This window comes from Myotis brandtii, unplaced genomic scaffold (genome assembly GCF_000412655.1).
Source record: "Myotis brandtii unplaced genomic scaffold, ASM41265v1 scaffold399, whole genome shotgun sequence".
In the NCBI taxonomy this organism is placed as follows: Eukaryota; Metazoa; Chordata; class Mammalia; order Chiroptera; family Vespertilionidae; genus Myotis; species Myotis brandtii.
Window position 1 is genome coordinate 2,908,993 of NW_005365325.1, and position 14,189 is coordinate 2,923,181.

The window sequence follows — 14,189 nt, forward strand, 5'->3', positions numbered from 1 at the left end:
CCTTCCTTCCTTCCTTCCTTTCTTCCTTCCTTCCTTCCTTCCTTCCTATTAATCTTTATTGTTGAAAATATTACATATTTCCCCTTTTTCCCTCCATTGACCTCTTCCAGCCACCATACCCCCCCAACCCCAGGCCTTCACCATCCTATTGTCTGTATACATGTGTTATGCATATATGCATATAAGTTCATTGATTGATCTCTTCCCACCCACCCTTCCCCGCCTTCCCTCTGAGGTTTCATAGTCTGTTTGATGATTCCATGTCTCTTTACTACAATCTCTAGAGCATGAGACAATAGAACAAGTCCCCATTCCTGGTAATAGCCCTTTAGATAATATTTGGAGATAGTCATCTTAACTCCAAGATAGTTTTGTTTTTCAGGCTGGTGGCCTTTAAACAACATAGCATATGTACATAACACTAATTCTAAATTTTGTTCTAAAGGAAAATGGTTTCACCACTTATCAACAATATTTTATATTTTTTTAAATTTCTATAGTGAAAACTCACTAATTCTAACAGAGTAACAGAAAACTAAATTTTCCTGTGAATTTCAAATTGCATTCAGAGAAAACAATTGCATTACATTGATGTATGTAACCTCATGAGTTTTGCAGAATTCTCACATACTTATTTATGCCACTAAATTCTTAGAAATTGTAACTCATAAAATTATTTTTTAAACTATGGGTTGTCAAAATATTATTCATGGTTGGATTTCAGCATATAATCAAATTTTAGCCAAAAGTCATTGTTGTGTTTATTCTTATTAATTCAGAAATAATAAATGCATAATATCATTATTTTAAGTGGTACTAGAAACATAATTTACATAAATTCTTTGGGGCAATAAAGGACAGGAAATACTGCAGGGGTGGAAAACCTTTTTTCTGCCAAGGGCCATTTGGATATTTATAACATCCTTCTCAGGCCACATAACATTATCAACTTAAAAATTAGCCTTCTATATTTGGTCAACTATTTAATTAACTTGCCCCTAAGGCCTTGGCAGGGCCAGAGTAAATGATAAGGCTTGTGGGCCTGATGTTCCCCATCCTTAACTTAGTGGAATGAAGTATAACATCATACAAGGGAGAAGAAATCCCAAGGTGGTAAACCAAGCTCTGTAAACCTTAGCTCTCAAATTAAATAATTATACAAGAGTAATACTTACGGATACAATTCTGAAAGTTGTTCAGCTATTGCATAAGCTGTCGGGTCTCTGTCTAAAGCATACAGAGTAATATCTGGCTCTTTCTGCAGAATGGCTCTTGTGTGTCCTCCTGAACCAAATGTCATATCTAGAAAAATCTAACCAACACAGAAAAAGAAAATTTACCACTTAGCTTGAATAAAACTTATTCTTGTTAGCTATCTTAATTTCTAGCAACATATAATGATTTTCAGAGCTAATAGCAAATACAAAAACAATTATAATTTTTGCCCAGAGTTCAATTTGCTATGCAAGAGACCTGGATCAAATGTGAGTGATCAGTCCAAAAAACTGGTCAGAGGATCAGTAAAATGATAATCTCTGGCACAGGCCGGCCAATTCATGACAAATTTACATTTCACTCCATAAGGTCAAACTGGCCAGTGCTGTGTGCTGCCAGCTTAATGCTTTCCAACACCTGGCTGGTAATGCTATTTCCAACACTTTCTCATCATTTGGAGATTCCCTACAATTAGTGTGTTTCACTTTTTCTTAATTTCTCTAAATGTCTTATATTAAACATAAACATATTCAAGAATACAGTAAGAGTATGGTTATAGGATATTTAAAAATCTAAATATTTAAAAATCTAACTTGTAAAATTAACAAATTAACAAAAATGACTTGGAAAAAAGCCCAACGCTTAAGTCAAAATGCTTGGGGTAAATTCTAGCTTTGCCACTAAGCAGCTGTATATCTTTGGGTAAGTTACTTAAAATTCCAGTGCCTTTAGATTTCTCCAGGATTTAGGAAGAAAAAGGTCTAGACAAAAGGTACCAGCAATATCTATCTAATTTGTAAGGTGACACATAATTTCTCTTCTAAAACAAGATTCTTTTGAGACTGAAAGACATGTCAGTAATAATTTTCCCAGGACAACAGGACATAATGTATGGAGTGCAGATCTTTAAATGCTAGGATCATTCTTGTTACAAAATAAAGTTAATTGAATCTAAATCTACTCCTTGGCTATTTTACTTGGACAGACCATAAAGAAAATGGGTCAGCCTGGCCAGCACGGCTCAGTGGTTGGGCATCGACCCATGAACCAGGAGGTCATGGTTTGATTCCCGGTCAGGGCACATGCCCGGGTTGCAGGCTTGATCCCCAGTGCAGGGCACGCAGGAGGCAGCTGAACAATGATTCTCTCTAATCACTGATGTTTCTATCTCTCTCTCCCTTTCTCTCTGAAATCAATAAAAATATATTGTAAAAAAAAAAAAAAAGTAAAGAAAATGGGTCAGAGTTAAGCAAAACCCAGACCTGACCATAAGAAACATGAATGAACAAGTTAGTTGGTTATAGCTGATTTTGAAGTAAAGACACCCTCAGCACATCCCCTCAAAGTTATGCTCTCAGATTAACGTGCCTTTTCAATAAGCTTCACTGATACTGTGAAAATAAAAACAATTACATCAATAATAATATTGAAAACTATGACAAATACAGAAACTATAAACCAGACCATTAAAAATATTTAAAACTTTTTTAAAGTCCAAGAAGAGAAATTCTTGTAATAGATTTAAATATTTCCCTGCCCTGAATGCTATAACTTACTTCAGGGAGAGTGTTCATCAGAAACAAGGAACAATTATGCTTTGATTTTTCCATACTAGCTCCCATGCTGAGTCCCAGCCTCTGATCAAATCCTCAGAAAAGTTAGACTTCTATTTGAAGAATAATGTGGAAGAAATCTTCTGATCAAAATTGAGAAGAGGAGGGATGTAAAATATAAGTGATGTTCATGTGGTAAAAATGTACAAGCACTGCCTTTTAACATAAATGTGTTAACATAACAACCTTGCACTTCTATTACTGTGAGCACAAAAAGCACAGCGACACACATTTTTCATCATTTTAAAAAGTAACTTTAAACCAATCCTAAGTCTTATTATTTGTATGGTTGTTAGGATTACACATTTAAATCTCAAGATCAAATAATTTCCCTTCCTACTCTGTATACTTATTTTATGCACCTACAAGTGGACAAAAGTCTTCCACCATACTTTATCCCACTTGTAAATTTGGTACGGGTTTAGCATAATTTAAATAAATAACTTCCAAGGCAAAACTGTAAACTATTTTCTTGCTATGGCCCAATATCAAGCCTTGCTTTAAGTCTGGATTTAAACTAAGAGTATATCAAATAAAATAATTTGCATATGATTACTTTATCTCAAGCCAGGAAAAGTCCCAATCAATATTTAAAAGGAAAAATCCTCATCATTAAGAATACTCTGGAAAATGTGAGATGATTATAATTTACATGATTATTTTTTAATATATCATGATTATGCCCTTGGAGATGTACTAACAATCAAGGATGTTTCCGTAGGAAAAAAAATCTATTCTTTCCAGTCAAGTGTAACACAAAACAAAAAGTGGGAGACAAATGGGGATTTATGAAACTACAAGTGAACCCCATGATATGCCTTGGGTTAACAGGTGACTGGAGCCATCAATTTTCATTTTTAAAATTATAATATACATTGCTCATCAAATATAATAGTAAATCACTCAGCACTACAATTGAAAAGGGAGCCAATTAGTTTTCTCTTCTCTTGGTCATTAACTTGACATAAGACCACTTTTTTAAAATTTGTACAAGTTGATAATAAAATAAGAAGACTGGACACATTTTTTTCATGACAAATGTATAAGAACAAATAAATCTCAATGTTTCAAAATAATCCTGTGTCTCATCTATACATATGTTCAGATGTGTATCTTATGCTTCAAACATACATGAAACTATTTATTTGAAATTACCTGATATACTTTATCTAAAAAGCCAAACCCATATTTGATACCAACAGTTTACTCTGGTAATTTCACTTATCACCTGTATGACCCTGATCAAATCATTTTAACTCTCTGAGCTTCAATTGCTTCATCTAAGAAATGGGGATGAAATGCACGCCTATTTAAGCAGCTGGCTGGATAATGAACTGAGAGAGAATGGACCCAGTACTACCAGAGATTTCCATGACCCTTTTTGATCCCACAGGATCTGCAAAGGTTAGAACAAAAGGCATCTCAGGGAAAACTAAGTGTGGTAATTGGGTGGTGACAAGATACAGGGCTTCTGCATAGTTCTGGATGGCGTGTGTGTGTATGTGGGGGGAGCGGTAGATAACTGAGACTGATGGCTTCTCAGCACAGGTAGTTGAGGCTCAGAATCAAAATGAAGATGATTTTTTAAAAAAAATACACTAGCATTTAAAAGAATGGTTTCATAACTATAATTCTCTAACTTGCCACCAATTAAATATAGTAGGTTCAGTGTACTATAGTAGGTGCTTAGTATATATTTAGTGATGATATATGAAAAAAAACCAATCAGCCTCCATGGTAATTATGATAAAGATAGCAACACTCATTTGTGCTTATGAATTCAGAAATGTTCATCAAGATATAAGACTTATTACCATAGAACCATGTAAAACAATTGCAATATGTCCAACTTTTGAGTCATTTAACATCAATGTAGTCCTAATATTACAAATTCATTAATGAACAGAACTTTTCTAGAACACTAATAGTGATCTGTAATTAATAGTGTCATATAACTAACTCTATATAGTATCACGTTTTTATTTGCTGATCAGCTCTCCTTTACATTTGAAATAGGAAAATGAACATTTATTATTTTAGGTTAGCTCTTTTAAGAAATACAACTAAATGACATTTTATCCCCAATGGTCTTCTAAATACCATAGAAATGATTGGGTTCTACCAGGATGAGTCACACTTGCATAGTTGAGCTATAGTTGTGGATCTGATATGGACAAGGTACAGACACAGAATTTCAGAGCTCAAAAAGATATAACAGACTATTTATTCCACCCCCTCATCTTACTTATGAGGAGACCAAGGCCCGAGGAGGGTAGCTGATAGCTAGTTGAGGGCAAAGCTAATACTAAAACCTAGCTCCTGTGCTCTTCCTACTTCATCTCATAATACTCCCCCACTGATATTATATAATTGCACTGAAAGGAAAAAAAAATGTTCTTTGAAAAGTATTTTTTCTTAGTATGAAGATCGATGTGGGAACTTTGCATCTTTTTAAAACGTATTTTTCAATTATAGTTGATATATATTAATTATATGAGTTCCAGGTATACAACATAGTGATTAGACATTTATATACTTTATGAAGTGATCAACCCATACAAAAAATCCTAGTTTAATTCTATTATTATACATTGCTGTCTTTCTACAGTATACCTAGTACCGCACTTTCATACCTCTGCTATGTGACAGACTTTAAGACTTAGCTAAAGATGATATTGAAAGCAGAGACTGACAGAAATCAAGCAATTTGCCCAAGATCATCCTGCACAGACTAGATAATTAGATATTTTTTCCAATCCAACAGTTCTAATCACTGAAACTTTTACACTGGAATAACATTGCTACAATAGGACACAAAAACATTTTTAGCCATGAATAGTATGAGGGCAGATCTTCAAATTTCATTTTCCTAATGTTGATTAGTCATTTCCAATCTGTGTGAGATTTTTAATAGTAAGTTCTCATCTGAATTTGGAAACAATATGGTCTGGTTTCACTTTAAAATTTCTTCCTATGAATATTTTCTTTTCTGGAAATCACTCATTTTGATTTTTAGAATTAAAGTACTTTTGAAAATTTTAAAACTTCACCTATATGCAACTACTAGTTTCATTTTGAAATATAAAAATGTCTCAGCTCTTTACTTAACTTAGATATTTCCCCTGGGGTGATTAAATTAAAATGTATGGCATTAATTAATAATCTGTATATTTACTGACCATTCAGTACAGCTTAGGATATGGAGGTAATACAAAGATATTACGTTATGGGCCTTCCCAGTATGGTGAGGAAATTTAGACATGCACATAAATAACTACCAATAAAAAGAAATCAACAATATAAGAAAGGCATATATGACATTTTATAAGACTAAAAAATAGATATTTATTTTAACAAGTAGTGAGGTGAGTAAATTAAAATAGGTTATAATTCAGCTGGGCCTTGCAGGCTGGGCAGAACTCGGGACTCATCCTTTCGTTTTACTCTCCATATCCAGTTACCAAGTATTGTTGATTTTACCATATAAATAGGTCTTAAATCTTTCCAATCCCATTTTTAATTCAGGTCCCCACATTCTGTGCTTTACTGTTGCAATAGGCTCACAGCTCATGTCTATGCCTGTAATCTTACTTCTAATTCTTTTTGCTACCCTGCTAACAGTATATCCTTTCTAAAATAAAATTGTAGCATGTAACAATCCTATTTCAACTCCCTCACAGGCTTTTCAAAGCTACATAACAGAATCCAAACTTGTAGGCATAATGGATAATATTCTCCATATTCTGGCTACAGCTTTTCTTTCCATCATCATCACTCACTACTCTCAGACATGAGTTTTACCACATTTTCTCTAGCCACACAGAAGTATGTGCAATTATCAAACATGCCAAACTGCCTTGTGCCTCTCTTCTTTTGTGTAACATTCTATCTTCCTCAAACTTTATTCTCAAATAATTATGAGATTCCTACTTTGTCCATCGCTCTATTCTAAGAGTTGGAAATAGTAGGCCAAAATAGAAATGGCTCCTACTTTCACTTCAGCCTGGAGGTCTTAGTATCTTTAATGCACAGCTCTTTCTTTCTAAAATGCTCCTCTATCCTCTACAGGGGTTCACAACCTTCTGGCCCTTTAAATACAGTTCCTCATGTTGTGACCCAACCATAAAATTATTTGCATTGCTACTTCATAACTGTAATGTTGCTACTGTTATGAATCATAATGTAAATATCTGATATGCAGGATAGTCTTAGGCAACCCCTGTGAAAGGGTCGTTCAACCGCCAAAGGGGTCGCGACCCACAGGTTGAGAACCACTGCAAGATGCCCTAAACATCTGTGTCCCTGCTGCCAAAAAATACATGACACATAGAATGTAGTCAATAAGTAGCTAGTGAATAAATAAGTAAATAAAAACAGACTTAAACCTTAGCAAAGGCATAGGAATAGGAAAGGATATGTCATGTATAGGGAGAGCCAGTTGGACTGAAGTCCAGGATTTATTTAAATAAGACAGTGGGAAGGAGAAAAGATAAACAGGGAAAACTTATCAATTTTCTATGTGCCAGATATTGTGCTATTTCTTGTGATATGCTCCCTATTTTAATCCTCATCGTAGCCCTGTGAGATAGACAAACTAGGAAATAATGCTGGAATGATAGTGTGAAGTCAAACTGTAGCAGTCCTAAAAGGCCAGGATGAGTAATTGGCAGCCTATTTGCTAGATAATATACAGACTTCTTTTCTTAAGTACAAAAATAATTTAACCGCCCACAGTGTTAGACAGATGGGAGGGTGTGAGAACACTGTGGTGACCTGGTGTAGAGCACTCAAGTAAGAGGATACAAAGGCCTGAACTGGCAACCTGAATGGTGAGCAATGACAACTATAACAATGTAGGGTACATTTACTGAGTGCTTATTTCACATCAAATGTAATGCTAACATTTTATCTGCATCATTCATTCATTTTATGAACAGCAATAAACACACACGCACATGCACGCACATACAAGTGCACATACAGTTAACTGAATGTGATTCTCAAAACCACACTGTGAGGTGCGTTACTATTTTATTTTACAGAGGAGAAAGGGTAGGTTTAGGGAGGATTAGGTAAATTGTCTGAAGCATAGCTAATAAATGGTGGAGGCAGACTTTAAAAACAATTCTGTCTCCTGAATATGTACTACTTTGCTTTTTCTTATAGACGTAGAATAGACTAATTAAATGTGGTCAGTGGAGAAGTGAGAGAAATAAAAAATAATCACAAAGCATGCTATGTGGGTGACTAAGATAACATTTATGGTGCAATTATTATGTGCCAGCACACTATCCTATATATTAAAAGGGTAATATGCAAATTGACCAAATGGCAGAATGACCAAAATACCCGTGGCCCCTCCCTGCCGGCCAGCCCTGCCCCTGAGCAGGCCCACCCACCCCGATCAACAGAGGGGCTGGACAACAAACCGCCTGTGGGCCCTTGCCCTGGCCGGCCTACCCCCGATTGCCCCCATCAGGCAAACCGGCTGGACCCCACCAGTGCACAAATTCATGCACTGTGCCTCTAGTAACTCATATAATAGCCTGTATGATAGATAAAATAATCCCATTTTACAGATGAGTATAAGTCAAGTATAAGTAATAGTCAAGCCATTTACTTAGGAAAACATGAATTGGTGGTAAAATTAGAGATAAAGGTAAAAATTAGATAAGCATTTATTTTCTCTCCCTTTCACACTGCCCTGACAACACCCCCCCACCCAACTTCCCAGATAGTGTTAGAAAGGACAACAAACAATGTCTTACTCCAGAAGAGAAAACACTAAAAGTATGAGAAGACAACTTGATAGGGAGAACAAAGAGATTTAAAATTTTCATGTGGATATAAAATAACACTTTGTAGTGGTGGAGGCAGACTTTAAAAACAATTCTGTCTCCTGAATATGTACTACTTTGCTTTTTCTTATAGACGTAGAATAGACTAATTAAATGTGGTCAGTGGAGAAGTGAGAGAAATAAAAAATAATCACAAAGCATGCTATGTGGGTGACTAAGATAACATTTATGGTGCAATTATTATGTGCCAGCACACTATCCTATATATTAAAAGGGTAATATGCAAATTGACCAAATGGCAGAATGACCAAAATACCCGTGGCCCCTCCCTGCCGGCCAGCCCTGCCCCTGAGCAGGCCCACCCACCCCGATCAACAGAGGGGCTGGACAACAAACCGCCTGTGGGCCCTTGCCCTGGCCGGCCTACCCCCGATTGCCCCCATCAGGCAAACCAGCTGGACCCCACCAGTGCACAAATTCATGCACTGTGCCTCTAGTAACTCATATAATAGCCTGTATGATAGATAAAATAATCCCATTTTACAGATGAGTATAAGTCAAGTATAAGTAATAGTCAAGCCATTTACTTAGGAAAACATGAATTGGTGGTAAAATTAGAGATAAAGGTAAAAATTAGATAAGCATTTATTTTCTCTCCCTTTCACACTGCCCTGACAACACCCCCCCACCCAACTTCCCAGATAGTGTTAGAAAGGACAACAAACAATGTCTTACTCCAGAAGAGAAAACACTAAAAGTATGAGAAGACACAGGCAGCTTGATAGGGAGAACAAAGAGATTTAAAATTTTCATGTGGGAATAAAATAACTCTTTGTAGTAAACTTGAAACAGTGAAGTGAGGGACATTACTGAGCAAAGATTTTGAAAAGAATAATAGCTAAAAAAATTTAAATCCACAAATGTTATGCCATCAATCTATAGTGGGAGCAAGAAGTTTGGTTTCCAAAAATGTTTAAAGAACATTAAGTTCTAATTTTGTGTTTAAAATCTCATATTAATAAAAAACATTATATAATAAACACTAAGATAAATAATATTCATTATATATACATATTATATTATGCCACCTTTGGGATTATTGTGGTACACATTTACCAAAAGCAGCAGGGGGGTGGGGGGGAGAGTTAAAGGGGCTTTGATGTAATTGCTGAGGCAAATGTTAGCAGAGGCAGATAGTTACTCAAACATGATATGATATGATATGATATATATGATGATGATATGCTATAATGAATATTTTGACAAAAAACTTACTAGAGATATCTGTTTTATAATCACTGAAATGTTTATAATGCTAAGGCAGGTTATTGTTCTACCACTGTGTACTGAATCACTCGGGACTATATCAATGACTTCTCTCAGGCTTTACTTATCTTTTCTGCCTAATTTATTGACAAGTAAACATTTGTCACACTGATGCATTTGTAGACCTGAAATAAATTAGAACATATAACTGTGAACATAGAAAGTCATCAACCTTATAGTCAGCTAACATCCTGAGCAAACATTTTAATCTACGAAACCCACTTATTACTCCCTTGTCAAGGTCCGTTGAGTATCTGCCTGCTACGTGCTTATTTTGTTTAATTTGTAACTATTACATGGGTTTATGTAAAAGGAAAAATCTAAAAAGAGCATAAAAGTTATATCACAAACAAAACAATGCATTGCAATAAATTTATCTTTTCCCACTTTATCAAGAGTATGATGTTACTATGACTCATTCTCCTAAATTCTGCAAACATTTCATCTTATAGCTTAAATTCTATCCTATTTACAAAAGAAATCTTTACTTGTCACAACAGAACTCATTTTTAATCTTCTTTATAAAATATGTCCTTCAATTATATTGAATTAAATGATTGCAGTAGTCATCCTTCTTGGCGATGAGTAACTTTTATCTGTACCACGGGATGAATTTCAATCAGAAGTCCCAGCCATGTACAGTGGACTGACATTTGATCAGCTTGCAGATGCAATGGATGAATTAACACAAATAGCTAAAAATAATATGGCATGGCTGATTTCAACAAGCTTAATTTCACAGAGATCTCTTGTGAGATAACGCCAATATGTCAACATATTTTTAAATAAGAAGATTAGTTTTTATCTGCACCTTTAAGAAATTAGTACAATATATTCTGCACATACTTTCCCATAAACACATTATATAACTACTGAACATGCTAAGTAGGTATTTTCTTTAAAAATTATCAAACATATAGTTTATAGTAGTTGAAAAAGAATGTGAAAATAATGCAATACCAAGCTCTTTAATCAATGTGTTCAGCAAATGTTCTTTGCAAAAAATAATTGGGGGGGAGGGGAGATGTGTGGCACAAATCGTTTTGCTAATGTCAGTCTCAACATGGTTCTAATGTTAAATACTTATCAGCATTAAAATAAAACCAATGATGGTAAAATTTTCCATTACTTGGCCTTCAAATAACATCATTTCTACGCAAATCATGACTATTATGTGCATACAAGGGCAGGCGAGTAAGAACTTCCATATTCTTTACCTTGTTTGAACATGTAATTCAAGTTTGGACAAGTTTCAGACTCAGAATAGGAAACACTACATCACCTTAAAACCTTTGTGTGAAAATGTTAGAAAGTAAAATTAAGAAGTGAAAAAGTTTCATAGGCAAGTAAGAGGAAAAATAATTAAGAAAGTATCTTTAAAATTATTCAAAATAACTAGAAGAGGCAGGTCCAATGAAATAACTAAATATTTTTACAACAAACTGCTTTGTGACTTTCAAGTATTTTATAAAGTAAAAGACAAGAGACAAATGATGCAGCAGGTTGTAAAAGAAAGAGACTGAGGTAAAAATCTCTGCTTTCTGGTCCAGAATTTATTATTGAATTGTCATAAAAGTTGAGTAAGTTATTTAAGTATTCTGAATCTCAATTTCTCATGTATAAGTAAAGACAAATACACTGTTCTAGTCCACATCACCAGGTTATAGGGATATGAAAAATAAGACAATATGCAGGAAGAAAAATAAAGAGTGCTCTAGAAATATTACTAATAAAACTCAGTTAAATTAATAAATATTTATAAAACACCTAAATTTCATAATAATTTAGACTAGACACAAAAGTATTTCTCATATAAAAAATTTCAGGGCTTATAAACTTGAAGAAAGACTAACAAAACCTTTATAAAAGGAGCCTCTCAATCATGTAACACTCCTACAGGGAGAAATTTCACTGAATTTCAAATGCAATAAAAATCATCAATGACATATCTGAAATAAGACAATTCCATAATTAGTCTGACTTTGCTATGTCTTAAAACTAAGAAAACATCTTTGAATTCAGCCCAAATTGAAAAAAATGCCACTTACAACATGATCTTTTAAATAATCTTTCAAGCCACATTTTAGAATGTAAATATTATTACTTTTTTTCAATAGAAATAGCTTTAAAGATTTTTATTATTTCCCTTTAAATTTTTATCACCCTACTAATCATGTTTTCAAGTATGTAAACAACTCCACATAGGAACAATGAAGTTGACAGTGGGACTAACTTAACTACGCTGTTATTCTGCCATATTATTAGGAGCAAAGCATCTATAATTTTACAATTTTCAACTGACTAGGAAGAATTTATACAACTTTCAAAGTGGTAGTTGACTCAAAGGAAAAAATATTCATACTAAAGTCAATTAGCTAATTATCTTGACAGTAACGTAAAAATTATGCATTTGTATACATTCTGTATGGAGAACACAATTTTGGAATATAAATTCTGTATGGAGATACAAATTATAAAATATACTCTTAGTTTCCTAATGGAAACTTGCAAAGTCCATTTGGAGAGAGCAAACATACATCAAAAAATGATAAAATAACAAAGAAAACTCCAAACATGCCAAATGCCATTACATAATAATGTTAATAACGAGTAAGCTGTTTTATGGAAGGAAATAATATTCTATGCAGGTATGGTCTGAAAAGTCTCTTTTATCAAAGAAGATGACCCTGAGTGAAACCTGGATTATAACTAATTACAACAGAAGAAATAAATCTAAAGGCAAAGGTACTTATTCTTAAATCATTAATTGATTTAATTGTATGCAATACAAAATTTGTAATAAGAAATAAACCAGGTTAAGTGTAAGGTTGTTTAACCTTCCTGAGTCTGGTCTTAGTTATAAAATGGAATCAAAAACACTGGCTTTATAGGGTTATAATGAGGATTAAATGAATTGTGGTACAAAGTTCTTAGAATACTTTCTGGCATGTAATGAGTATAATAAAACAAAAAAACAAAATGAAAATACCTACTACTTCCATTGACAAGAAGCAGGAGAATGGATGAGAGCCCACGGACTCAAAGGACTTGTACTGGAGTAATGACATATAGGAAAGGAAAGGTCCTTATGAGAGAGATGACAGAAGGAAGGCTACCATAAAGTACTCTAAGAACTGACACTTAGTTTAGATACAAGCAATAAACTTGGAAGGAATGTTAAAGTTGTCACAAACTTTTCAAACCAATTCTCATGAAAGAATGATAGCACTAACCAAAAAAAAAGAGAGGAGATATCTGTTTTTCAGGGAGTCACCATGATCCTCTCAAAATCTGACCATCTGAAGCATCAATTATAAGCAGAGGCATATTTCTTTAGCACCCATAACCATTTCTAATTTATCAATATAACTTTAGGTCTAAATCGGTGACAACAAGGTTTATGTATCAATTCAAGATTACCAGCAGAGAACAGGTCATATTATAGATGGACCCTTTTATTATTACTAAAACAATGGCAAAAAAGTGACAACAAGGTTTCTGTATCAATTCAAGATTACCAGCAGAGGATGGACCCTTTTATTATTACTAAAACAATGGCAAAAATTCATTAGATTCTTTCTATTTGCTAAGCAGAGGGGAGGGTTACTTTACATAACAACTCTGACAGGTAGATGCTGCTATTATTATGTAGAGAGGTAACTCACCTTAAGGTTTCAGGTTACACTGGAACTCATGCAGTCTAGCCTCTGAGTCTATGTTCTTAATGAAACCTCGTGGTTTCCTATAATTTGGTTTTGAATAGCATAAATTTCAGATCATGACAGCCCTCTTCTGCTGAGAACACAGTGGTGGCTTGTCATTTCACAAATCCCTGCTTCAAAATTTGCCCAGCCCACCTCACCCAACCTGTAGTATTTCATTTTCTACTCCACTACTCTTGGGATCACTCTTTTCCAATTAACAGAGCCTTCTTGCTGCCCCTCACATGCTCCTGTCACAAAGCCTTTGCAGTTAGTGTTCCATCTGCCTGCCCCAAGGCAGCCCAGACAGTAAAGGATAGAGCAGTTGCCCTGTTTTCTCTTTAAGCCTTTGCTTAAAAATAATCTTCCCAGTAAGCCTGCCCCAAATAAAACTATAATCCCTTTTCTCACCACCAACAGTCATTTCACACCCCTTCCTGGCTTTACTTTTTCTTCATGGTACTTGATCTAATGTAACATACTCTACTTCAGATCTTTCTTATTTTATTTTATTTATTTATTTATTTATTTTTTAA

At 34.4% G+C, this 14,189-nt stretch overlaps 1 protein-coding gene across 4 annotated transcripts in view; it reads right to left on the reverse strand.

The window, feature by feature from the left end:
• Window positions 1–14,189, reverse strand: part of METTL15 (methyltransferase like 15) — a 177,439-nt gene that overhangs the window by 95,115 nt on the left and 68,135 nt on the right. For 3 of the 4 annotated variants that reach the window (XM_014545220.1, XM_005873075.2, XM_005873076.2), the window contains one exon: window positions 1,176–1,312. In XM_014545220.1, coding sequence (XP_014400706.1) covers window positions 1,176–1,312 — 137 coding nt within the window. Of the gene's footprint in view, window positions 1–1,175; window positions 1,313–2,771; window positions 2,912–14,189 lie in introns of all 4 variants that reach the window. The other variant, XM_014545221.1, reaches the window with a different exon arrangement.